Source organism: Drosophila virilis, chromosome 2, assembly GCF_030788295.1.
Source record: "Drosophila virilis strain 15010-1051.87 chromosome 2, Dvir_AGI_RSII-ME, whole genome shotgun sequence".
Taxonomy (NCBI): Eukaryota; Metazoa; Arthropoda; class Insecta; order Diptera; family Drosophilidae; genus Drosophila; species Drosophila virilis.
The window spans coordinates 28,046,991-28,074,435 of record NC_091544.1 but is presented as its reverse complement, the minus strand read 5'-3'; the positions used below and the strand labels follow the sequence as shown (position 1 = coordinate 28,074,435).

The following is a 27,445-nucleotide window of genomic DNA, read 5'->3' as shown; positions in this document are numbered from 1 at the left end:
TTGCGGAAAATTGTTTCTCTGGTTTTCTAAAACGATTTCGTTCATTTTGAAAAATTTTGGATTTATTTCATTTTTTAAGTACTCTTTCAAAGTTTCCAGCTTCATATACGAGGCTTTAGACTGGCTTAGAGCAGATTTCTGACTTTGTTTCAGAGCTGTGAAAGACCCCGGCTCACTAATCTAAACTTAAGGCTTTGGCTAGAGCCATGAAATATTAAACCAAGACATTTTTTTGATTTTGCATCTATATTTATTATTTATTCATTGATTCACTAATTTGAGTTAGAGACAGCAAAATAGCTCCGCGTATCTGCAATACTGCAATTTATCGATTACTAGCTAAAGTATAAATCAGAGTTAACATTAGCTGAAAACAAACTGCCGCAGAGCAGTCGAAATCTATCGGCCTAATGAAAAAACAAGCTGTTAAATTCTATAGCTAAATTTAAAGTCTAGACTTCTACATCAAGAGCTCGAACAGGCTAAGAATTATAGTTGTAATTATTTCGATTTTGTATAACATATCCTAATGGAATGTAAAAAGTCAAATTGCAGTCCAGATTTTCACGATTCAATTGGAGCAGTATGCACACATAAATATGCACAGGATGAAATTCCAGAGAATGGGCTGATGAAGATTCTGACACATTGATGCTGTACAACAGATCTGCCTGCGGGATATCCGTGCGTCTGCTACTCACGACCATCATAGAATATCATGTTAAATTGGGTTTAATTTTCACTAATAGCTTCTTATATACTAAACTGAAACTCTTGTTATGTTTAACGCAATTTAACAAACTTCACTAAGCAACTTTTGAAACTCTTTCAATTTGCGAACTCCTTTGCCCAATTTAATGTAATGCATCAGTGCCTTAGGCCTTGTTAGGAACAGACTTTTGCATAAGCAGACGAATGCTGGCAGGCAGCTGGCAGACGCATTCGCATTATAATTTGCCGCTCGCACACACACACACACACACACACACACGTACACACACATACACACTCGCACACACACGTACACACAAAAGGTGTCAGAGGCCTTTTGTGCGCCTGTCTTCCGCCTGTCAATGACAACAGCCTAAAGTGTGCCAAAAAACCAGCCAAAGACTTTGTTAACTTCTTCCTCTTTCTGCTACCTCCTCCCACAGTCAGTCATGGAATTCGTTCAAGCCGCCCCTGGATGGGGTGGCAAAATTGTGTGAAAAATTCAAATCGCTTTGGCGCTGGCAGCTCTTTGGCTCAGTTGCCGTTTATGTCAGGCATAATTTAAGCCCGGTTAGGCTTCTGGACAACAATGCCGGCCACTGCTTGGTCCCGATTGGGGCCAGAAGCTAAGCTCTGGCCTGCCCCTTGACCCTGATGCCCAATCGATTTGCAGACCCAAGTACCACACTTGACTTGGCCGTCGCACGGGCATTTCCGAATTTTCACAGTGTGCACAGTGTGACAAACAACATAAATTGAGGGCTCAATCTGGTGTGCACTTATGAAGGTTAATTGCAAGCAATCAAATTTTGTAGTCGACGTGCAAATACCTTGCTAATTCCATTCAGAATGTGAATGAAGCATTCAGCGCATATTTAACAATTTCAATGAGGCAACAACATTTTTTCTTACAAAAGGTTCTGTTTAAAATAAAAATATATTTTAAGGTAACCTACGCTCCAAAGCATGCCAAGAGTTGACATGTAGCTTGATCCAAAATTTAAGTTCGCGTATGTGAAAAAACCCCGTTTACAAACCGAACCTAAAGCAAGTTAACTGGTTTGAACCGTCAATCTAACCAAAGCAAATGTGGAATTGTTCAAATAAAGTTATGACTAAATGATGTGAATATTTGACAGGTCTTTTAATTTTCTGATCAAGTGCGTAACATTTATATGTATAAATACTATAACAGAGTCCAATACATATTTTTATATATATTCCTTGGCCTTAATGAAAAAAAAAAACAAGATTTCTATATTACATTCAAATAATGAAATTGTGAGGGTATTTAAGAGTTAGTTCATTGCATTGTTGTACTTAAAAAAGCAAATCTATTTGTTATCAGTAACAGATAAGAAATGTCCAGTAATTGCGTTTATGCAAATGTGGAATTATGACATTAAAAATAGATCTGTATTTAACCATATGTTTATGCGAAGGGAATTTTAATTTTCTGATTGCAGAACAAAAAAGGAATTTGATTAAAAGAACAGATAATTAAAAGATGTGTCAATAAAAATCTGTCTGACATAGCATAATGAACATTTTAATTTAATTCTCTAATTTATGAGTTTATAGTTTTGTTTATGATAAGATATCTATATCTATACAACACTTAGATAATGAAAATGTAAGAGTATTTAAGTCTTCCACGCATTGTTCACGCAAAATTCGTATAAATACATTGCAGCTCAGTTCTGTTCTCGGTAGATCGCAACTTGCGAGATGAGGCGAGCTGTCATCCTTCTAGCATTCGTCTGTGCCTGGGCACCGCTCAGGTTGAATACTGCCGGACATCTTTGACCCTATCATATAGCGTGATGCTGGTGGACACACGGGCACAGGGGGGCAGGACGAAATGGGCACCTTTTGTGGTCATGGATCCTGTAATATCTTTAGATGCGATTGCGAAAATGGCTGCATTACAGCCAAATGGCAGGGAAGTTTCCGTGACATTAACAGACATTTAAAGCTTATAGTTACGGATGCCAGATGAAATACATAAGCTCCGGAAATCTTCTATCAAATTGTATTACCCTAGATTAATAGGTGAGCTAATTATTTATTTTAAATCAGTTAGCTCGTTAACTAGGTTGAATAAATAGTCGCTCTAAAACAAAGTGAAATGTTCATAATAATTAACAATAATTATGCAGCATGTGGCTTATAATTAGCGTAAGCTTTGATATGAAATGAAATGAAAACATTTTCTTGAACGCTATTCACAATTCTTGCAGCTGCTTTTCATGCTGCATGCAACCAGGTGGCACGCTTCTAAGTGCAGCACCATTTATTTCTCATTTCTTATAGAAACTAAAACAATTTGTTGTAGCTGCAATTCAAGGCAATTTTATTGCACTTTTTCCGGCAATTCATAAACATAAAGAGCATAATGTTTGAGCATGTTTCGTGTGTGTGCGGGTGTATGTGTGTGTCTAGGTGTGTGTGTGTGTGTGTGTGTGCACTTATCCTTTCACTTCATGCGCATAATGAAGAGCACTTTACGCTTATGAAAGCGAAGGCTAAAAAACGGGCAGCAAAATAAACAAATAACAAACAAATAGCAAAAAAAAAGGGAAACACATAATCAGAAGAAGGCAGAGTTCTTGCGAGAAAACCGAAGACTTAATACCCTAGCCAGAAGCTACCAGAAGTGCTCCATATTTGTGGAATACTTACTCATAGAATGGTATTTGCCAAAAAGCCGTACATTGAATACCCTTGCCGAGAGCTAACATGTGTGCTCCATATTTGAAGATATACAATTGAGGTTGCTGGGAAACCGAAGACTGAATACCCTTGACTACGTAGCTATACATGCCTCTGTTGTTTAGTTGTCGTCAACTAGACATTGCGAGATGAGCCAAATCGTCTGTGCTCTATGTGGGCAGCGCGGCCTTTCCTTTTTCTATAAGAAAAAAAACTCAGCTTTTAAGAGAGGGTTCAAATAAGAGTTTATATTTAGACAATAAAGCACTTGATTTGTGAGTTTGGTTAGTATATTTTATAATGAACGAAATTATTTATATGAGACTTGAATTAGTTGTAGCTGCTGTTAAGATTTTGTTAGGAAACTATCGAAAAGTACTAATAAAGAACTAATTTTTGACAGATTGTAGCCTTATTATATAGTTGTTCGATTCGACCCAATGCGATGGTCTGCAGAAAACTAGCGGATCAATGTCATTTTGAAGATAACTTTAAAATAAAAGCAGACTGATCAAGACAAGAATATTATACATGATTAAATCATAGTACCCTGCGCATAGGGTATAAAAACAAACGTCAACAAGCAAACGACGATTCGCATTAAGGGGGATGAAGGATCTCGTGTGAGCTTTAGCAGCGCCACATTTTCCACTCTTAAGACTGTAGACCCACACACACACACATACACACACGCACACAACTCTGTTTGAAATGACGCGTCGTGCGTGCAAAGGACATAAGCAGTGACTGCAAAAACTGAAGGACCGCCCACAATTCAACAGCCTTCGCTACTATTTGCACATTGAGGCTGCGGCTCCAAATGAAATGCAAACAGGCAAGGACGCTGCGGCTGGCGGCTGGCGGCTTGAGGCTGTGCCTTTGCTTGGCGCCTTTCAATTGACGGCCACGCCTCTTCACTGAAAATAAGTTTTAATTTCACTTTCGACGCCGTCGACCATTTGCTCATTTAATGCAAACGTGCTTTGGCCACAAGGACACACGGCATTTAGCTTGCAGGCTCTCTTTTTTTTTGTTTTTTTTTTTTTTTTAGTTTTTTATTTTCGTTTTGATGTGTTTATGTATTTACAACAACACATAAATCATGTGGCTATGTGTGTGCGTGTGCGGGTGTGAGCATAAGTGGCTTTAGCCAAGCGTGATGCCTGCCCGCCCCTCGCCTGCGTTCTTTGGCTTCAAGTGAAACAGTAAACAGCTGCGAGATAAATTGCTCATCTGCTCGACCTCGACGCACGGTCCCCTTGCCACCTCCCCCATCTATGGAGGCTTGGTTTCTTGCCCAACTGTGGCTCTGTGTCAACGCCGAGCTGAAGTGTTAAGTACATAAAACCCACCCATACATTGCGTTTATCCATAATGATGACCTTACTTATGACTTGAATTCGTGCGCTGGCCAGCGCTGCGTATACGTAATGGGCATAAAAATTCAACTGCTTGCACACACGCATTGCTCAGATACAAATATAAGTATATATGTATACTTATATGGCGTGTATATAAAATTGGATTTGCTGTTGCGCCAACTTTAATTTGTCAGCGCAAATGTTGACTGTTGCTCAGAATTGAATCAAGTTTATCTGGTTAATAATTTGACAAGGTTTGAGTTTTATATGGGAAAGTTACTGAGAATCGGGCAAATAAAAGTTTGGTAAGCTTCACAGTGCAAAAAGCGGATGTTTGTTTCTGGTGACGGCTCTCAAATAGCATTGTATGTATTGGATATAAAATAGGTAATGAAAACATACATAAGCCAAGAACTATTATTGGTCAGAACTTAAAATTATTTGATAAAATAGTTATATCTTTCTATTTATATTATTACATATTTAGCTGATATTTTTATTTCTTTATAAAAAATTAAAAATGGGTATAAGAGTATATTGTATTTGTGCAAAATCCAAATGTATGTAACAGGCAGAAGAAAGTATCTCCGATCCCATAAGGTATATATATTCTTAATCAGCATCAATAGACGAGTCGATTCAGCCATGTCTGTCTGTCTGTCTGTCTATCTGTCCGTCCGTCCTTCTGTTCGTCTGTGCCTATGTATGAACGCAAGGATCTCAGAACCTATTAGAGCTAGCGACTTGAATTTTAGATGTAGGTGCTCCTAGTGCCTGCGCAGATCCAGTTTGTTTCCGATAATCGATAACTTACTCCGTTTCCAAGCAATCGATAAAAATTGATATCGATATCCTGTTTTTTGGTAAATCTTGGTAAATAATAAGAGATAGAGTCACCAAACTTGACATATAGCTGCTAAAGTAGGATAGATATGCATTTGATATTGGAAGAAGCGGGTTCAGGGTATCCCCTAATCGGGAGCTCCAGACTAGAAGCTCTTACTTGTTTTATATGAACCGATTGTGGAAAATTGCTGAGTTAAAATTGGTTCGCTACATCTTATTAATCCACACAATAACCTGAAACTTCCTTGCCTGTTGCCCAACTTGGATAGTCTATCTATCAAAAACTGCGAAGATGTTTTAATTTCATATGAGGGCTTAAATTGTGAAACATTAAGCCTTATATTACAGGCCTTTGGCTAGAATATCACAATTTATAATCTGGACAAGATATTTCATATTTTAGCACGTAACCTCATTGTTTCATGTTAATGTAAAATGACTTGCAATTGATTATTAAATAAATTGATTGCCAGTTTCTGTTTTGATAAACTGCTTTTAATGATTATTGAGCTAAATATTCTGTGGTTTCACTGGCTGGATGATTCGTTGGCGACAGTGAAGCCTAAAACAATTAACAGAAATGATGGATGGCTCACTAATGAAATTGTTAATGCTGTGCTGAATAGTTATTCTAAATACAATAAATCGATTATAATTACTACAGACTATTATCAAATTGGATATAAAGTGTGTGATTTGAGTCCTCGCTTACTTTGGCAAATTGGATATGAAAATTCGAAGAAATTTGCAAAAACTCTGCAAGCGGCATATGAGAAATGGCCATTCAATTAAGCTTGACTACATTTAAATTCATTTACTTGCTACGTAATGGAATTGCAACATGAATAATAACTATGTGTATGCAGACAATACTTCGGCAATTTGCCATAATCTATCCGCAACTTGTTAACAGACTCCGGACGTGGTCTTTTGTCCAGCCAGTGCAGGCAGCTACAAGTTTATTTTTATAAGCATTCCATGAAGCTACATCAGCTCAATCTTGAGCATACCCTGTTTAAAAGGGAATATTATATTGACCGAATATTGCTTGTAAGGAACAGAGTTTTTTTTTATCCGAATTATTGGAAATATAAATTACTCTTAACAGGGAATATGTAGGTAAGGCCAATTTTCTGTATTTCTTCTGGATTATTTACAGGGCATTTACCAAAGATGTAGAAATTATTATCTACCCTTTACAAGGTATCTAGCTGTAACCATTTAAATATGTTTTGACTATTTACGGAGGTTTTGCCTAATAGCTACTCTAATTTACAGGATATCTCGATAAAAGAATTGTAACAATTTTTGAACTATTTACTGGGTGTTTTTTAAATGTTCGTAGAATTAATTATCAACTCGTTACAGGGTATGCAATTATTTAATTCTTGGCTATTAATAGGGTTTTTGTCTATTAACTAGTTTACTTCACTTTACTTTACAGAATATCTATATACAAGCATTAAAGCAACGGTTGATTAATTGTGGGATTTTCGTAGAGTTATTTATCTATTTTTCACTGATTATCTATCCCTACTGGACATTTTCTGATATTAATCGCAACAATTGTTGACTACTTAAGCCCTATCGTAGAATTAATGTTATTCTCTCAATACGAGATTCAGCACTGGATGTCTATCTATATTTCTTAAGAGGTATCTGCTAGTTTATAGACCTGTTATTAAGCCGGGAACTGTTTTAGCATTGCAGCTGCAATTTCTCATGCCCTTTGCCGGCTGGCTGCTCAATCATGACCAGACATTGACTGCCACCAGGGAGCACTTTGCCACTCAAGTGCCAAACAATTTCAAAAATCAACACGAAATGGGAGCAAGGGGCAACAAATGCCACCCGCCACATCCACATCCAGTACGAGCTCCATTTTCCAGGTTGAAGTTAGCTGCTGGAGCAGAGACCCAATCCATTTTGGGACCAACTGTCAGTGCCGTGTGCTCGGCAATGGCATTGCCAGTCAGCTTTGGTTCAATTAATTAGCTTGGCCAAAAAGAAGCAGGTCGAGAGCAGCTCTAATGAATACCAAATGAGCTGCATATCAGCCGGGCATATGTAAAATATCCCCACGAAGACTTGCGATTTATTTGGCGTAATAAATTCGCAGAAAAGTGTCACAAATTTATGGAGCGCCGACAGCCAGCACAGATGACAGATTGCTCTAGCTGAGGCTGAGCATGAGCATGAGGATGCGTTTGGCTAGACAGCGTTGGATTTATGCGCTCAGCTCTGCTCAAATGGCTAGCCAAGCTTGGTCTTCCACTCGCCCTCTCTCTGTCTCTACCTCTCTCCTTGCTATCTCTTTTGGTAAATTTTAATGTGAGTTTTGTACGATGTGGCCAGGTAACGCTGGCTCCGCCATCTTATTCGTTTCAATTTACATATAATGCTGCGCATTCCATATCCTTAGGCCCTTTTACCTTTTTACCCCACCCCCTCGCTACTGCCATTCCATATAAATGATGTGTCAGTTTGCGTTGCTTGCTGCGTTTTTATTTCCGACTCGCTTTCACTCATTTTATGCTTCAGCGATGCTGCTCACTTGACACCGACGCCGCCGTCGCTTTGCCGGCTTTTGGTTTTGTGGTAAAAAAAAAAAGCCGATAAAAGTACTCAGGCGAAGCGTGTCCGACTAACAGATACCCCGTACACAGCTGAATTGTCGTTGCGAGCATTCCAACTCCCTTTTAAGCAAACCAAATTTGGTTTTTATTGATTTCGGCAACGTGATAGGTGTTATCGATAATTTGTCATTGTCAAATTTACGAGATAGACCTAAATAAAAGAAGACTGTTATCGATTCTGGCAAGATGATGGTTGTTATCGATGATTTGTCATAGGAGTAACTATATTAAAAATATATTCATCTACAAGAAAGATTTGTTTAAAAGAAGACAGTTATCGGCTTTGGAATCAATGGAGAAAGTTATCGAAAATGTCGATAAAAAAAGGCTGCTCTGCGGTTTCGGGGGAGAAACCGCATTTCAAAATGATGTACGAAATATTCAAATATCTTTGAGCAACGTTTATCGATATCTGACTAAGAGTACGAGTTATCGGTAATTTGAGAAACCACATTCCAAACAAGGTGTTTATCATTGATAGACTTAAGATGTCGGAGATGCCTTCTTTCACCTGTTACATACATCAACATAACGTGTTATATACCCTTATTACCCATTAGATGGGTACAGGGTACCGGCTCCCCAGCTGCCACCTCCTCCCCTCTGCTCCACCAATTGGCGAACAAATGGCAGGTAAGGCCAGGCGCCGCCCAGGATTGGCGTGCGCGCGAGCGCAAAAACAGATTACAGTTCAAGAACATGTTTTGATAAGCAGCAATTTAAAACGTGATGCTATTTTTGGTTTACACGAAACCGAAAGACTCGGGACGAAAGACGTCACTCGACAAAGGAGCAGTGGTAAGAGGCAGCGTAGTGGCAGCGAGGAGCTGAGTTAATGGCGGCTGCTGGGGAGCTTAACAAAAGGCTGCCGTTCAAGCAGGTGAGCCGGGTGCTCGCTCAGGTGCGTTGGGGTGAGCGGTGAGCTGCTTCTAATTTCATTTGCTTGCATATTTAGTGGGTGAGCGTTTGAGATGCCGTAACGCCTGATGAGCTATTCAGCACAAGCTTTAATGCAATTTACCTATAAGGATGAAGAACATTTTAAGACAGTCTCGATAGGAGTCTCAGGAATGTGAGCCAAAACAAACGAACAACTTGAGGGTTGTACAACAATATCACATTGGCATAGTTAGCATAATTTAGCATACTAATTCAAATTTAGATCAAAGTAATGCAGCACTCATGACAAAAACTAGCCAATAGCTTAACAATATTTGAAAGGACAAAGAGAAACCTCGATTGAAATGACAAATCAATTTTGGAGCTCGAATCATATCCAAAATACCTGCAAGCATTAAAATCAGTTAAGTGTTGGCAATGATATAGTAGCTGCAAGATTGGCACATTCATTTTATACGGAAATTATAATTTTGCAATTCCAGCATAATATTCTAGGATAATAAGCTAGGGACAGCTTAATTTAAGGCATCATGCTTAGACTTCCTAGTTATATGCGGAACCCATCTAATTTAGTATAACAGACTCCTTACAAAAAACTTTCTATTTAGATCTTATAAATTTACTGTGATTGCGGTCCATTCAAACATTGATAACAGATGTTTCGGCCCCTATTCAAGGCACTTGCATGTGGGCTTCTAAGTCCATGATGGCGAATCTTTTGTACTTAAAATTGTGAGTGTTAATAATTGAATTGAATTGGAAATGAAGGCAGGGCATTGAGTAGATTTCGTAATAGCTATACAATGTGACAATAAATAACAATAATAATAAATGAAGAGCGAGCAGATAGAAAATATCTATGTTTCCAATGAACACGAACGTTGAAAATGTTGAGCCGAGTCGAAAAGAAAGCAGACGATAAAAATAAAATGAATGCCAATTTTTGAAAAATTAATTTACTGTCTCAGAGCTTGGCTCTATATCGCTATTCAATGAAAATTGCAACAAAGCCAACGAAGCGGCACGGAAAAATAAAAAATATGAAAGAATACACAAAAATGAGAAAAACGATGAACTATCTTTGCTATAGCGACTAGATTAGATACCCTTGCAGGCATATTGTCTATGTGTGTATAAAAAATATTATTTATTTTTTATAATTTATCCACGAAAAGTTTTATAATATGTTAGCTTAATGTAGATGTTTTGGGATTTTGCCCGTTTTTCCTGTACGAGCTGTGGGATCTAGCCGTGTAACAATTGTTAATTAATTAAAAATTATTAATTTAAATTAAATTAAAAATAGATTCAAAACACTATTTCCTTCCACGACATAAACAACATAATATGACATTGCATGGGCTCTGCTGTTCACCAAGAATTTATATATCTATACACATTATTTTACTATATCAGTTGGCATTATAAGTGTGTATATTCTTGAGTAGTAACTATGCATAACACATTTATAATACCCTCTGAAAGAGTATAAAAATACATGAAAATATACTTAGCAGGGCAAACAGACAGTCAGAGGGCCAGACAGTCAGACAGTCAGACAGATGGAGGGCAACAAGATGCCAGCATAAGTCAACGTCGATGTTCTGTTCTGCACTGTTGTGCTTTTGCTTCTATGCTCGTTCACAATGTGAAAAGAGTATATTGCTTAGGTGCACTGTTCGTCCGATTTTCTTTACCTTTTTTCCTTGCTTGAGAGTTTTGATTATAATCTGTTGGACATTAAGCAATAAGTACATTTGATAAGGAAAAACAATGTCTTAATGGTTGTCAATGATATGGAAGATCCATCCCTATTAATGTGATTTTGTTCTCTATTGAAGTCTTGAGTCTTGAAATGTGGAATCATAAGGGTAAAGGGAAAAGTCTAGATCTTAAGCGGGGCATTCAGATAGATCACTTCTTATGACTTCTCCAAAGATCGATAAGATAAAGGCCCAAACGCGTAAACGCGTGCCGATCTGTTATAAAAATTTTGGATTGTGAGCGTGTATTATGCAGTTGGTTGCATTCGCCTGCAATTCACTAGTTATTGTTGCTGTTGTTGTGGTGTTTAGTGTCGTTGTTGTTGTTGTTGTTGTTTTCGTTACAGCGTCAATCGATTCTCAAGGCATCAATAAGAATGGCAGCGTTAAGGGATCTAAAAATTCCCAACAATAACTTTTCATTTGAAGGATAAGCGCAAAGTGGCAGCATTTCTACTGCCCATGATGCCCCTTCCCCACCCACACCACCCCTACTGCTGCGGCTGGATGCTGCTCATTTTGCAGACAAGAAGCATTTGTAATAACTGTCATAAGCGAAATTGGTGTTATCCTGTGCAAGGACAGCGCCAACGTACACCCCCCCCCCCCCCCTCCCATTTGCGGCGTGTGGCAAAATGAACGAAATTAAATGACATTTTTTGTTGTTGTTTTTCTTGTTGTGTGTAAGCTGGTAGCGACTGGTATGGGGATGGGCTGAGGGAGGGGTATGTGAGCGCATTGAATTTAGCACCCAATATAAAAATCAACAATGTGTGAGTATGTTGTGCGGTGTGTGTGTGTGTGTGTGTGTGTGTGTGTGTGTGTGTGTGTCTAAGTATGCGATAAGGATAAGCTTTAAGCATGAGCATGTGGCAAAAATTCTTAACGCTGAGATTTCATCTGGCAACAAGCTGCGAACTGCGCAAATGAACAGACAGCAGGACGCGACGCATGCTACAAAAAAAAAGGACAACAGCCAACGCGCCACAAAAATGGTGGCATGAACAAAATGAAAAGCAAAATGTCAAGTAACGCCCCATTTTGACTGTCATAGAAATGAAAAGTAATTTTGATTTATTAAACGTTAACAAACGTAACAGCAGACACGCACACACTCACACACACAATACACCCACACCCACACACACCCGCACGCAAACACGCAAACGCACTCGGGGTTAGGGACTTGTCGCCGTTACAGACAATTTTTCCCCGCCCCCTCGCAATTTCACAAAAACTTATCCCATACATTCGCATAAATGTTGTGTTTGCGCTTGCGACATTTCGAAAAGGTTTTTTATACCCTGTAGCCATTCAATATGGCAAGTAAGGTATAAAGTATGTAACGGGCAGAAGGAGGCATCTTCACGGACATTAAGTGTATACGTATATTCTTGAATATATAGCAGAATATAGTAATTCTAGCCGTGTTCTCTTTCCGATATGAATTAATTTGAGCATCTGGTATTTAAGCATAGGTCGAAAATCATAAGACCTAGATACATCAAATCAAATACGCAGGCTTGCATATTAATATACTAAGATACAACGATGCACAGAATTGATAATTATCGATTTAAGGAAATTCTCAGACCTGGTTACCTAGATATCAGACCAAACTGACTTTGCTGGATTTCGTATATTGATAGGTTGAGAATGTCCTTTCGTGGATTCATAGAATCAATAATAATCGATTTTGTGAATGGCATTTTCAGGCAAATCCAGAAAATTATGAATCTTATATATCCAAATTTATATTTAGAATATTATTTAGAATATTTTCCTCTTTGGATACTTTTTCCCATTCTGCCCAAAAAATTATAAAACAGTTTCTCCGTTCGGGTTCCATATATGTGTGTGTTTATGTATGTATGGTTTCGTGTGTGCATGTTTAGGAGGAGCCATAAATATTTCTATGGACAGCAGGGCGCTGCTTTTAGGGTATCTGCTAGCAGAGATGTTCGACTAAAGCATCCTTACTTATTTTTTGTTTTTTGTTCGGTTTTTGCATGGCGTATAAAACCCAAGTGCTTAACCTTAGCCCTTTCCCTGAGCGCCACAAACGCCCTAACCCCACCAAATACCCCTCAAATACATATGTATGTACATATAAGCCAAGCCTAGCCTAGCGGCACGTTTCCAGTTTTTGCTGTCGCTTCATTTTGTTTTCACTTCCGCCTCGTTTTTGTTATTGTAGCCGCCCTTTTTTTGTTGTTATAAGAAACTCATTCGCATTGTCAACTTCGTTTTCATCAGCAGACAGAAGGACAGGCAGGACAGCCAGGCCGAGCAAGACACTCGAGACAGCCTGGTAAAACTGACAGTCGCTTTAAGATACAACAAATTTTTATAACTACACGTCGACATCTTTCAGTTCTTTCAGCCTAAAATTTTGCACGCCCGTTTCGTGGCCATTTATATGCTGTCTTCTTTTATCCAATGTGGGGAGCGGCTCCTTGTCGTGAGTTGTCATAAAAATAACAGAAACGAAAGGAGCCAAGTTAAGCATCTTGGCGGCCTTATGACATATTGCTTAAATGGGACCCATGTGGGAGATTGTACAGTAAATTTCGAGGGGTGAAAGTGGCTGGAGACATTTTCTTTTTCGTAGCTGCATTAAAATATAATTGGTTAGTGATTTAGAAGGGACTAGTCTATGGGGTAGTGTGCTAAGCCAACCCTTAAGACAATCGATAGATCTGTTAAGTTTAAAATGGGGTAAAAAACTTGAACAATAAAACACGTTACTTAACTATCGATTTAACTAAAAGTGCTTCTATCGGCCAAATTTTGCCAATGAATGTTCAAAAAATATTAATTAGTTTGTCAATATTGTCGAAGTATTTTTTGCTTTATTTGAAACGATTGATAAGGCATGATTTTCATTATCGATTTGGTAAAACTTGACTGCGTTGTCTTTTTGTATTATAAAATGAAGAATCAACGACGCTTCTTATTTATATATATCAGTATTTATATTGAAAACGATTTTATCGATAGAAACGTTTGTCAGTCATGACAATTTTCGATAATCTTATAGCGTTTGCTTGCTTTTCATAAATCAGTCAATTAAAGCATGCACTCTACTTATGTCAAAAAAGAGTTTACTATCGAAATCAACGCTGCACTTATCAGTGTTGGTTAATGTACTTGGATGAGCAACAGCAGAAGCAGAGCAAATGTCAGCACAGCGCAATTGGCCGAGAGGAATTTCGACTTTTGATTCGACGATAAACACACCCGATTAAATGGGCAGAGCGTTTAATTATAAGTTCACTTAATGTCAAGCATAAAGCCAAAGGCTTTACGGCCAACAACTCTCGTTAAAACTGATAGCGGCTAGAGAGAGAGAGAGAGAGAGAGAGAGAGAGAGAGAGAGAGAGAGAGAGAGGCAGGAGGAGGGTAGACGAGATAGCAACATGGACATAGGCACGAGTCGGATTGCCTTTGGCCATGGCAACGTGGCGTTGTGGCATCGTGACGTGGCATTTTGACAGTCACAAGGCAGAAAGCCGAAAGCAACAATATGTCAATGCAATTGCCAATGCCCATGATATGGTTAAAAGCAGAGAAAGAGCGAGTGAGAAATAGACAGAGAGAGAGAGAGAGAGAGCGAGCGTGAAGCCTTAGCTGCATCGGTCGACATTCGTTCGACTTGACTTTTGTACGCAACGTTTCTTTGACGACTACGTTTTTAATTACAACAAAGCGCAGCGCAGAGCCTAAATCTCTGGCCAATTAGCCGCTGGACCAACTGACACGGCTGCCAAATGTAATCTGATACAAGCACGGAGGGAAGATACTCCTTACACAGCTAAATGTGAACCTAGCACACATTTCTAGTCTTTTATTTAAATATATAAGGCCAGCTATGTATAGTTTCGACTCACTGTTGCAGGCTGTATATATATGTATATATTTTAATCGGCTGGATATTATAAATATTCCATTTGTTTTTCTATAGGAATTAAGTTAATTTTTAGAAAATATATTTTTTATAAAGAACCTTAACCAAATTCATAAATAATAGGCGATTCTCCCAACATGTCAGCAGACCCGTATCCTTTTGGCGTTTTATCCCATACAAAGGAACTTTTTAGAAATAGCCGTTCATTCTTGTTTATAAATTTGCTACTGGGTATCAAAATAACAAACGGAAATGTTGCGCTTGTTTAAATTGCCATCATCGCGGGGAACGCATGTCATCCACAGTTGGGAGTGTGCCCCGCGTCCGTGTTTGTGTTGCCTATCTGGCACGCGACACTTTGACTGACAGCCACGGCTCAAAATGGAAAATCAATGCGTCGTTCCATTAACCGGCGTGACTTGACTCATTTGCCAAAGAGCTGCGACAGGCGGTTCTATCGTTTTAGCTGGTTATTTGGAACTCCAGTGGCAAACAAATTTGAATCAATTAATATGAAAAGAATGCTTACAAAACTGTCTAATTATCAGGAAAATTAATGTTCATCCCACTGAACTGCAGCAAATTTATGTATATATATATGTTGTATTAACTGCATTACAAATAATTGAATATAACATAACCTTACTTAACATATGTTAAGCTAACATAGCCTAACCTTACATAACCTAACATCAGTAGTTCTTACATTTTATATATTTCATTTTATATATAAGAGGTCTTAATAAAAAACATGCAATAATAAAAAATAAGCTAACCAAACATATCCCTTCATTACATTCAGCAACTGCTGATTTTTATGCTATATGTAATGCTTAATTCGCAACATAAATACTCAATGTTAAATCATACCACAAGCTAACTTAAAATGAATTTAGCTTTACATTATTTTTAGCAGCTGCTGTTTTTCAGCACTAATACAGCTGTCATAGTACGACGAGCTATTTTAAGATCTTCTTAACAGTAATTTAACATTATATTTATTATATTTTAAAAATTGTTTTTAAAGAGTACTTAGGCCTTAGTGAAAAATTGAGAAAAAATTAAAATATAAATATATTAAAGGTATTTTATATATAGCGCAAATAAAGGTGACATAGGAAAGGCAGGTCATCTGTTATGCCACAACTATTGACACTACAAGTTTTTTTTTGGTTTTCTCGCATCGCGTGGCTAACTAACCGTTGAGTTTTAAGTGGATTTAACTTTGATATTTTAACAACAAGCAGCAAATATGTTGAATGAATTTCATGTTTGTTTGCAACTCATGTTGACAGAATGACATGGCGACCGTTAGGCCAAATATTTAATTTAAATCAGTGTCACCGTCCATTAAACAATTTGTGTTGGTCAACTGTGTATCAAAGTGTTAGCCCTGGATTTTGAGCATAGTTTGGTGTGGCAATTGTCACATTGCTTTCAAACTGTTCACAAGTGATGGGCGTATGCCGCATTTGTGTGCTCTTAAGACACGACCCGAACACGGAAAGTGTTTAATTTCGTATGAATTGGGCAGACTTTGCAAGTCAATTGTAATTGGCATCTATTGAGTGTGTGCATTTAAGAGATATAATATATATTTAAATAAAATACTTTATTCTGACTGACTGAGTTAGTGTAGATTAACATATAGCCCAACCTTACGAGGAAGAAATCTAAAATATTAACAGACTCTTCTGCTTTGAAAGAAATTGAAAAGCTTATGAAAATCGAAAAAGTTTGTCATTAAAATTGATGGGCAATAACACTACTCTTAATACTCCTTCGGCGTTGAAACTGGGACTCTATGCGCTGTCCATTTCGTGCAGTTTTGACGTGACACGGTGCCATCTCTGACCAAGTCCATTAAACTACATGAGCTTGTCACAAACATGCCAGTATACAGTGCAATTGCAAGTAAACAGCTATTTGAAATGGCTTCAAGTTTCGCCCCTGGCAGGGGCTTCATGTGGGCTTGGGCTGAGGCATGTGGCGGATTGGGGGATTTAATCTTTGGAGCTTGCAAACAGCTGTCTGCGGTTCAGGTAATGCTCGCTTTGCTTATGTTTCATTTGCCAAAAACTACATGTCGGTGCCGGGGCCAAGTACCTGTGCATGTTTTCATTTAATTTGAAACATTTTCTTTGCTTAAATTACAGAATCACATAACTCGTGGATTGTGGGTGTTGTTTCGTTGGGTGGCAGCTATGTCTGCTGCCTATATAAGACGCATAGCTCGTGTCACTCGCTCGGCTTATCTTTTATCGGGCCAAATGTCTTTGTTGCCTTCACTTTTCGAGCTCTTGCCGGCGGCCAAAATTGGTTGCAAAAACGTTTTATACCTGGTCAAAAAAAAAATATAAAACAGAAACGAGCGCACGCCGAAGACTAAATGCCCCTGTAAACGTATAGATTCTAGCTCGTAGGCTCTTATATTCAAGATTTTCTTACAGGCGACGTATGATATGGTAAACTGATATGATTTGCAAATTTGTTTGGTCAAGGGTAAAGATATGCCCGAAGAAGAACAGAGTTTTATTATACTGTCCCGTTACGTATTTGATACAAGGACCTAATTTCAGACTGATTTTTCGTGTGGAAGCTATATGACAGTGCTTCAATCTGGCTGCCTCCGACGCATGTTCGAACTGCAACAGAAAGAAATGAATGAACAAATGGATACACTGGCACAGCTGAATCAACTCGTGATCAAGAACAAACATCTTTTAAATCTCCTTCTGCGCGTTACACATTTCACGACAGAACTATAATATCCTTCGAAAGGGTATTCAAATTTAACAAAAACAATGCCAGACACACGGAGCGACAGTTTGTTTCACACGGGAGCTCCGAGCTAGCACTTGGTGGCGGAACTCGGACCAAGACCCGGCACCAGAGCCGCACCCGGAACGGGAGCAGGCAATTTACAGCTACGCGGCCATGTGACTTACTAAATCAACTTGGGTTGTCGCTCGCCGGCTGCTTGAAGCTGAAGTTCGTTTGTGGCAACAAAAACAAACGCTTCTAATTCTCGGCCAACGTCGACGCCGACGTCGCAAATGTCAGCTTGACAAATCGCGTGCAGAAATCTGCGAAATCTTTATACCCTGAACACATTGTAAATAGGTAATGGGGGTAAATTGGCTATGTGCAAATGTATGTAACAAGCAGAAGGGGCTTTCTCTGACCCTATTGAGTATTTAAAATCCGTCGACAATATAAGAGAGATTTGGTCCTGCTTGTGAACAACAACTTGCCTCAAAGGAGACACAACAATTTTAATGGGGACTTGTATAAAATATACACAGATCCAAATCATTTTATTATGCGAATACTCGCCTGTTTCCTAGATATTTCGCAGCTAGTACTTAGGGGCTTGGTGAATTTGTGCTTTTATGATAGTTTTTATATATGTCTGTAAGGAAGGAAGCTAAAAACAGTTAACAATAGCAGCTTTTTCCTGGCTTCAGGGTATCTTCTAGTCGAGCAGCCCTGACTAGAGCAATGTGACTTCTTTTTTTTATATGCTTTTGCTGCTCACTTTTGAATGCTTCTGAAAGCGTTGGATTTGACGTCTCCAAAGCTGCCACAAGCCGCAGCTAACAATCGGATGGGGGATGTAGCTGACGTGCCTCATGTGTCGTTGTTGTGTGCCTGTGTGTGTGGGTGTGTGTGTGTGTGTTGGCGCCTCTGCCGCAAATGCCACACGGCATGCCGACGGCGCCTCTTTGGGTAATTTGTTGTGTTTGTCTTGCCGCCGCCTTTTTCACTTCGCTGCCCCTTCCAAAACGTGGCCGTGGCAAATTTTTTGATTAATCAAAGGACATTTTCGTTTATTTTTTTTTTTTGTTTGGGTACTTTTATTTTTTTTTTTTGTTGATGCGTTAAAGAAGCCCGAATTAATGCAAAAATGATGAGTGGAAATTTGTCAAGCTTATTTACTTCCGTCATTTAATGGCCCGGCGGCACATTGACAGCAGCGACTGGACTCCAGCACAGACAGCGGAATTTATCTTTGTTTGCCTTTTGGTTGGTCTTATTTTTTGTCCTACCCAAAGCCATTTTATGCATAATTTTCGGGCCAACTCCCTGCATGACGTCCATCGTAGCTGGCTGGCTTTTATTGTCCGCCATTTTTACCTGCGGCCATTGGCCCTTGCATATTTTAGACGGATTTGTCATAATGCGTTGAATATTTTTCTCGGAAAGGCCCAAAGCTTGCACATGGCCGGCAAAGTGTTTGGGTGTTTTTTTGACGATGTTAAATCGAATTTTTCGGCTGGCGTTTTTATTTTTATTTTTTTGGGCCTTATTTTTATCAATCATAAGCAGGGTAAACGAATTAGTTGGGTAGCTCGGAAATCTATGGCATAGGCTCTTTGGTTGGGTGTTATTGGGGGTTAGGTGCATGTTTGTAAATCAACTGAAAAGAAGAATATATAATTTTGTTATCGGTTTAAAATGTGTACACAATTATTATACGCTAGATTATATTCGGAATTGATAGTATATTTTGTGAACCTATCGAAATAAGATAAAAGGGGTTTAATTTAACAGGCAGAAGGAAGCATCTCAGACCCTCACCCGAGTCGATCTAACCATGACCGTCTGTCTGTCCGTCATTGCATCCGTATGTATGAACGCAATAATCTCAGAACTTATAAGAGCTAGGCTCGCGCCACGAGCTCGTTTGCTTTGGCAGTAATACAAACAAGTAATAGGTTCTAGTCGGGAGCTCCCGACTAGGGGATACCCTGACCCTTCTTCTTTCAACATCAAATGAATATATATATTTTATTTTTGAAGCTATATGTCAAGTTTGGTGACTCTGGCTCTTATTATTTACCAAAAAACAGGATATCGATATCGATTTTTATCGATTGCTTGGAAACGGAGTAAGTTATCGATTATCGGAACAAACTTGATCTGCGCAGGCACTAGGAGCACCTACATCTAAAAGTCTCTAGCTCTTATAGGTTCTGAGATCCTTGCGTTCATACATACGGACGGACGGACGGACAGACAGATCGACTGACATGGCTAGATCGACTCGGCTATTGGTGCTGATCAAGAATATATACACTTTATGGGGTCGGAGATGCTTCCTTCTACCTGTTACATACATTTGGATTTTGCACTAATACAATATACCCTTATACCCATTTTTAATGGGTTCAGGGTATAAAAAATACTTGTTATATTAGTATATGCTATTCTAGAAGCTACATGTCAAGTTTGTTAGCTCTAGCTCTTAATACATACGAGATTTGCTCAAAAAACAGGATTCCGATATCGATTATATGGAAACGGGACAAGTTATTGATTACCGGAAACAAACTCGTACTGCGTGGGCACTAGGAGAAACTACGTTCCAAATTTTCCAAGATCTCATAGGTTGTGAGATCTTTGCGTTCATCCATAAGGGCGGACGTACAGACAGACGGCTATGAAGCTTAGGACTTAATACGAGCGAGGTTGGTTGCATGGCAAATATAAATATAAGAAAACATATTCATTTGTATCAAAATGTCACATCATATCAAATCAAATAAAAAAAAAAATATGCATAGTTAATCGGATATTGCATATTTAATCGGATATGGCAAATTAAATTCGATTAAAAAAAAGACCAAAATAAATGTTAAATATTGTGCCCGTCTTAGACAAACATTGGCTTATTAAATGTAATTCCATGTTGGCATCTATAAAAATTAAAGTTAAAACGATACAAGTTTTGCTTTGAAATTTATTTTTTATATTTCAAGTACATCATTTAATACAAATACATTAACACTTCACATTTATTAATTATGTTTACTTTTATTTGCCATTGATTGTGTTTCATTTGATTCTTTATGTTTGATTTTTTTTTGTTCTTATTTTTTTCGTGCAAATACATATACATATATATTTATTTATGCTGTACGTATGTGCAAATTGTTATTAATTAGTTATTATAATTTGTATTTTGAATAGATGTACATATGTGATTCATGACTCGTACATGATTTTTCTTCCTCAACTATATCAAATTTTATTTGTTATTCTTTTGGTTTTTTTTTTTTAAATATATATATTTTTTGTGCTTACACACATTTTGGTATTACATAAAGAAAAATCGCTAGAGCCGGGTCGAAGAACTGTTTAAGCTGATTCGATTGGGACTCTGCAATTACTTTATAGTTAATATATATATTTATATATGTGTATATGTAAATATATATACAAATTCAACAGTTGCCTTGTTAACTTTAAATTTTTCTTTCATTGGCGTAGTTGGGCGCTAAAAACATCCCATCGAATTGTCGCCTTGACTGGACTTAAAATGCTTATGTAAAATTAGGCTAAAAGTAGGGCGGCCAAAAGGGTCAGCTACTAACTTAGAGTGCAGTGCCAGCGCATCAAGGACGTCAGGCACAGCAACCAGGCGGCAAATGTGGCTGCAAAAAATAAACAAAAATATATTTTGTCCATCTGCGTAAATATTCGAATAAATAAAAGAGTGGTATGGATTCAGATAAGCCCGTTTTGAAAATATGATCAGACCGGTCGCAGTTTACTTATTTTTACTTTTTTCAGTGTTTAGAATATATCTGAAATTGGGTACGAATTATACTTGATTCTTGACTAGCACTCAATATTTTAAGAAAACTGTTTGATTTTTCTCTTCGTGCAATTTAATAACGGAAAGCTAAAAGCAACATTTCGATAATAATACACATAATAATAAATATTTAATCTATACATTAAAAATAAAGAAGTATAAATAAAATAGTTATATTAAATTAATATTAATTAAAATAAATAAAACACAAGAGGCTTAAAGAGGACGCATTAGTTAAAAGTTAAAAAAGAGATTTCTTTTAGCAAAGGTTTGACTATTGTTTGAGCAAAAAAATCAAATTGCATTTCAATTAGATCCTAAGATCATATTACGCGTATGACTTCCCACAGTAAAAGGCAAATGCAATTTAAGGGATCTACTCGCCACGTGAAAGTTAACGAGTGCAAGAAGCGTTCCCTGTCTATTATTCCCACGATTATAAGTTTTAATTATGTAAGAAAAACAAGGAGAAATAAATAGAATAAGTGCGTCATAAAGGGATGAATAAAATAGTTATATAAAGAATAAAAAAGGTAAAAAGATGTAGAATAAAAAGTTAAAGAAAGAAGAGTTATAAAGGGGAACAAAGAATAATTAATGTAATTATAAATATTGTGTATAGATGAAAAATCACTGTTTATAAATGAGAGTCTGGACGACATACCTGCTCGAGCACTGGCACAGGTGCCATTCTCAATTAGCCGCTGATTGTAGCCGCTGTCCTTAAGCGCCAGTACGGTGGTGCGCATGGAGCTCTCACGGCGCACGGCGGGCAGGCCCATGATATCCGCAACGCAGCGCAGCTCCAGCATTTCGCTCTTGCCGATGAAGCGCTTGTCGTCGAGATGGAGGCGCAGCTGCAGATTGCTGGCATATAGCGGAAAGCCTTCGACGTTGCGTGTGACTTCATTGATTTGCGGTTGCAGCTGCATCTGTGGTGCCTGCCACAAAAGAAAACCGAAACATTAACAGTCTTTAGAAGCAAACCTCGCGCAATCAGTGTCAATGCGCGCATTGGAAATTCCGGGCCACATACTGAAAGTAATTTTGCGATTTGCATTGCACATACAATCAGTAAAGACCACGGCCACAGTTATCTAATGTGACGAGAGTGCAACGGTGCGTATGTGCAACGTGCCCCAAATCTACTTACAGTTTTGTTGTTGATGTACCACGTAAGCCTCGCCGCTGGATTTGACCATTCGGAGCTGCAGTTGGCCAACAGCGTATCACGGTATTTATAGGCATGCCGCATCCCAGTGATGAATGGATCGAATTTTGGCAGCACTGTGAAGCAGAGTTAAGCCAGTTATTACAGTTTCTAAAATCGGTTTTTGCCAAAATCATAGCAAGATTTCCATTACGATGAGTTGCTGAGTTCAGAACATTTTTTTGAGAACTCGAAAATTTATTTAAATAAATATGAAGAAAAATCTGTCCCTCATATTCTTGTCATCTTCTCTGTATAGAAGGTATTATGATTTTGTCAAGAACGTGAAATTCATAGAAAGACACATCTCTGATCAAACTCAGCATTTTTATATATATCAGCAAACATATCTGTTAATGTATGTCTACACTGGTATTAAATCTTCGGCGTGCCGAAGACATCCTTTCATTCTCGTTTTGATTTCTGAATATCATAGAGCACTTATTGATAATTCTAAATAAAACATGATAAGATTTAATTTAACATAGAGTAATCATAGACTAATAAATACATAATATGTTAAAAGAAGTTATTTTTGACTAGAAACTAGTTAAGTTAAGAAAAAAAATTCCCAATAAGCCAAATCTTTTAACGGTGACAAGACGTTTGCAACTCTTGCAACTTGATAGAAAAGTCTGGAACCTTCCGGTTTCATTATCAAACCGGAAGGCTTTAAAAAAAACTTAAAGACATAGGCTACGAACCGGCCAGGTTAAGATTATCATTAAAAAGCCATTAATATCAAATTAGAGCAATATAAGAAATATACTCAATATTATCGACTATTTGCTACCAAAAAAGCAATTGCAGTTTACTGTCAAACATTTTGCAACACTTATGCAATACGATTTCATAGTTTTGGTATCTATAACGCTAATAAGAGTATTCATTCCATTGGTACCTAAGGCTTTTGTTAGTTCTGGGGCTAATTGGGATCTAACACAAACGCTGCAACTGAAACGTGAAAATGATTTGGTTGTTGGTTCAGCAGGTGTTGTTTGCAGCACCAAACCAGTTGGGTAATTATCAGGCCGCTAGCAATCTAAATATTTGTTCAAAGTGTTAATTAATCTTTACAAATAATTTCCCAGGACAAACTTTTTTGATGAAAGCAAGAATAATTTGGTTTATTGCGACGAAACACACAGACACAAGTACACACACATTTAGGAAGAAAACAAAGTATCCGTCACCAGCAACCAGAAACAACAACGACAACAACAACAACAACAACAACAACGACCAACTCGAGAACGACCACAAAACACTGGGCACAGCAACAACAACAAAAGCTGGGGAGAAAATTTAGCTTGAGCCACAGTTAAATGAATGCCGACTGGCGCAGTTGTTGCTGTTGAAAATTTGTTAAATATGCTAAGGAGCCGCTGGCGGAGGCGGCAGCGTGGGCGGAGGCGTGGCTATTCTCTGGGAATACGAGTGGGTGAGCGTACGGGGCCATCAAAAGTCAGGCAGTCAGCAGTACTATAAACTTTTTAATTGACTTAATACAAACCACTTTGGTGAAAAGTTTTCTGACCTGTTTTCACCAAGTAAAATTTGCCATGGCGTTGCCAGACTGTTTACCAGTGCTGATGATTGCGGCCATGTTGTGCCCCTTTTGAAGGGGGACGCATTTGATGGACAGGTCAATGTTGCTGGTGTGCGGGACGGTGTATGTTCAAGGTGTACCCATTGTAATGCCGTACCGGTGGGCCTTGTGGCAAACAGAGCTGTGACTGTGCAACAACACGCAGCATGCGGCAAATACGAAAATTGTACGAAAACAAAGCAATCAACTCGGATAAATAAACCAAAAATACCAAAGTACCAGTAAAACACAAAACAACAGCAGCAGAAGGAACTCAATATAAACAAAAAAACAACAAGAAAACAAATAGCAAGAGTTATCGTTGTGTTGTCGACCATTGAATACCCTTACTTATCTAAACAGAATGTCTGATATATATCTGTGCAAGGTCAGCTATACAATCAAAATTCTCAAAACAATATTCGACAGGATTTGGGTATGTATATGTGGGTATACATATACATATGTGGTATAAATATATTTCAATTAATATTATAATTATTTTCCTATTAGAGATCATAGAGGTCATTATAGTAGAGGCGATAATAATTTAAAAAAATATCACAATATAATAAGAAAATCACAATAAAATAATAATTTTAATAATAAGTAAGTATAACAAAAATAATAAGAAAAAATTATTGGAATGGTAACTTAATATTAACAAATACTTAAAATTCTGTTGATTTAACAACGCAAATTTATTTACCACATTTTGAATTCTTAAAATATTTATTTCAATGAAATATATTGAACTTGTTTGATTTTGAACTTAGTTAATATGTAATGCATTTTAAAATATTTGTTGTTGATTGGCTCAATATTGTTTAGTAGCATTTAGTTAATATGTTAATATTAAAAGCACAGACAATTCCTATGCGATGACAAATATAAAAAAATGCCGGCGATCGAATATTTTTCTTTGGAAATTATACGCAATTTTGATAGTAGTGTTTAAACAAGAAAAAAAGAACAGCTTTGCAATGTTATTTTCAAATAACTTTTTAATCGAATGACTTAGTGTATAGAAAGAGACAATTTAGGTTATTTTTGTGCCAATAAAAGATATGTAAAAAATCATTGACAGATTAGAACAATTCTATTAATCCAGATATTTAATGGGCTCGGAAAAGACATGCTCAATGCGTTACAATTTTCTTCTGAAAATTATGATACCCCCCTTGGCAAGTGTACAGAAAAGAACTAAGAAGGCCAAAGTAAAGAGAGGAAATAAACGACACTATAGGCAGTTGGGGAAATTGCTTGCTGCCAGCTTGAATGCTAAGCGAGACCAAAACCGACAACACCAATAACAACAACAACAACAACAGCAACAATGAGGAGAAGAAGCAGCAGCAGTAGCAGCATACCAAACAGGTGTAGCACTTTGGGGGCAATCCTGTGTCCTGTCGAAAACACCGCAAATGATGACCCCATATTAAAAACTCAAAAGTCAAAAGTGCTTGATGGAGTAGCACGTGTAGCAGGAAGGAACACGGGCTTGACCTTTAAAAAAACATATATATACATATATTTGGGGAATCTCTGAAGTAATTAGGTGTGTGTGTGTGTGTTGGGCCTGGCCCTTTGTGGACACAGATCACATCCTGTGCAAACTTTCCAAAACTTAATCAGTGCCAGGCAGCGACACATGGCACGCAACTAAGCGGAAAAATATTTGCAGTGCAAAGTTTTGTGCCCACAACGAGTCGCATCATCAAAGAGCAGAAGGTGATTGCCGTTGGAAAATCGAGACATGGTCCGACAAACCACTTTTGCCTGTTTTGTCAAAGTTTTTCAGGTGGATTCGATGCGCTGGGCGATGGCACTTCGGTGACAAAAATTCCCAAGTTGATTGTTGGTCTGTCAGCAGCTTTGCAGCCATTGAAACAAAAAACTGGCTACAAGCCACTGTCCAACACCACACAACACACAACACACAACACACAACACACAACACACAACACACTACACGGCACAACAGGGCTGGGGCATTAAGTCGAAACTACGTGCTGCATTGGACATGAGACACATTGGTTTATGCAGTTGGAGCAGCAGCAGGGTTAGAGAAGGAGAATGTGAGAGACAGAGTTGGGGAGAGTTACATAGCTGCCCTTAAACTTTGTCACCAGCTCGTTGATGAAGTTTGATAGCAGCGTTGCTTGGTTGGCTTTTATATTCGGTAATGTTGGCTCCTCATTTTATATATAGCCAGGATTGTCCTCTTTATGGCTTATGCTTTACACACACAAACATATATATTTGAATGGCGAATCGTAGGTGGCATATGCCAAAAATGACTTACAACATGCTGCAAATTCAGTCATTTCTTTTATATGGCGGTCAGTTTATGGGTCTCTGGTTGGTTATTTAAAAATTTTCATGTTCGTGGGGTAAACATAACAAACTTCATTGGTGATTGGTGATAAATGCACATAGAAATCCGCAAGAGCTAAGAAGCGGACATCAAATCATAGCAGTTAGCTTTGCTGCATTTAATTAATTCAATATATATGTATCCAGAAGGATGTATGTTAAATTTGTAGATACAGAAAACCTTGTTGTCTAATGAACAAAATAGTTCATCTTTTTATTTATAGTAGTAGTAAGTGCGCAGATCTGAAGAGTAAACCTGCTAAATGTGAAACACAAAAATATATTCATATAGCACTAACGACCCAATGCCACCTAGTGTCTGCAGTTAAGCGTATAATTTAAGCGTACTCATCAGGTAAAAACATTGCAATAGTTATGGCATAATAAAGTTAGAATGGCATTGGATCTAATCTAGTCATTGTTATTTGCATGTTGAACAAGTTAAGCGTGGCTTACTGGCATACCTAAGTACAATAGATAAAATTCAAATTGACATGCAAATAGCAGCAGACAACAAACAGGAGAAGGCAAGGCGTGGCCCTGGGGAGTAGGGCGAGTAAGGCAAGGAAAAGTATTCGCAAACATCTACAAAACATCCAATTAAAGGCGAAACTCAAATACGAAAATGCGAATTCAAATTTGATTGTTACGCGTAAACAAATGCTTAAGTGCGCATTATGCAAATCAATACTCTTAAAGCAGCGTCAATAAATAAAAGCCAAGCACCGCCTCATCGCTCTGCCGACACGAGTTGAAGTAGCAACAAATCGCTGAGCAGGAAAATTGCGGCAAATAAATCATTTTGAGCCGCAATCGCGTACGCGTGCAACAAAA

The 27,445-nt window shown here is 38.0% G+C and overlaps 1 protein-coding gene across 1 annotated transcript in view; it reads right to left on the bottom strand.

The window, feature by feature from the left end:
• Positions 1–20,663: 20,663 nt before the first annotated feature.
• beat-Vc (beaten path Vc) overlaps positions 20,664–27,445 on the bottom strand; it is a 45,991-nt gene continuing 39,209 nt past the window's right edge. The window contains exons 4-6 of the mRNA XM_002056180.4: positions 22,591–22,724; positions 22,102–22,378; positions 20,664–21,273 (exon numbers count right to left, since the gene is read on the bottom strand). Of these exons, the coding sequence (XP_002056216.1) occupies positions 21,209–21,273; positions 22,102–22,378; positions 22,591–22,724 (476 nt within the window). The 3' untranslated portion in view covers positions 20,664–21,208. The remainder of the gene's footprint in view (positions 21,274–22,101; positions 22,379–22,590; positions 22,725–27,445) is intronic.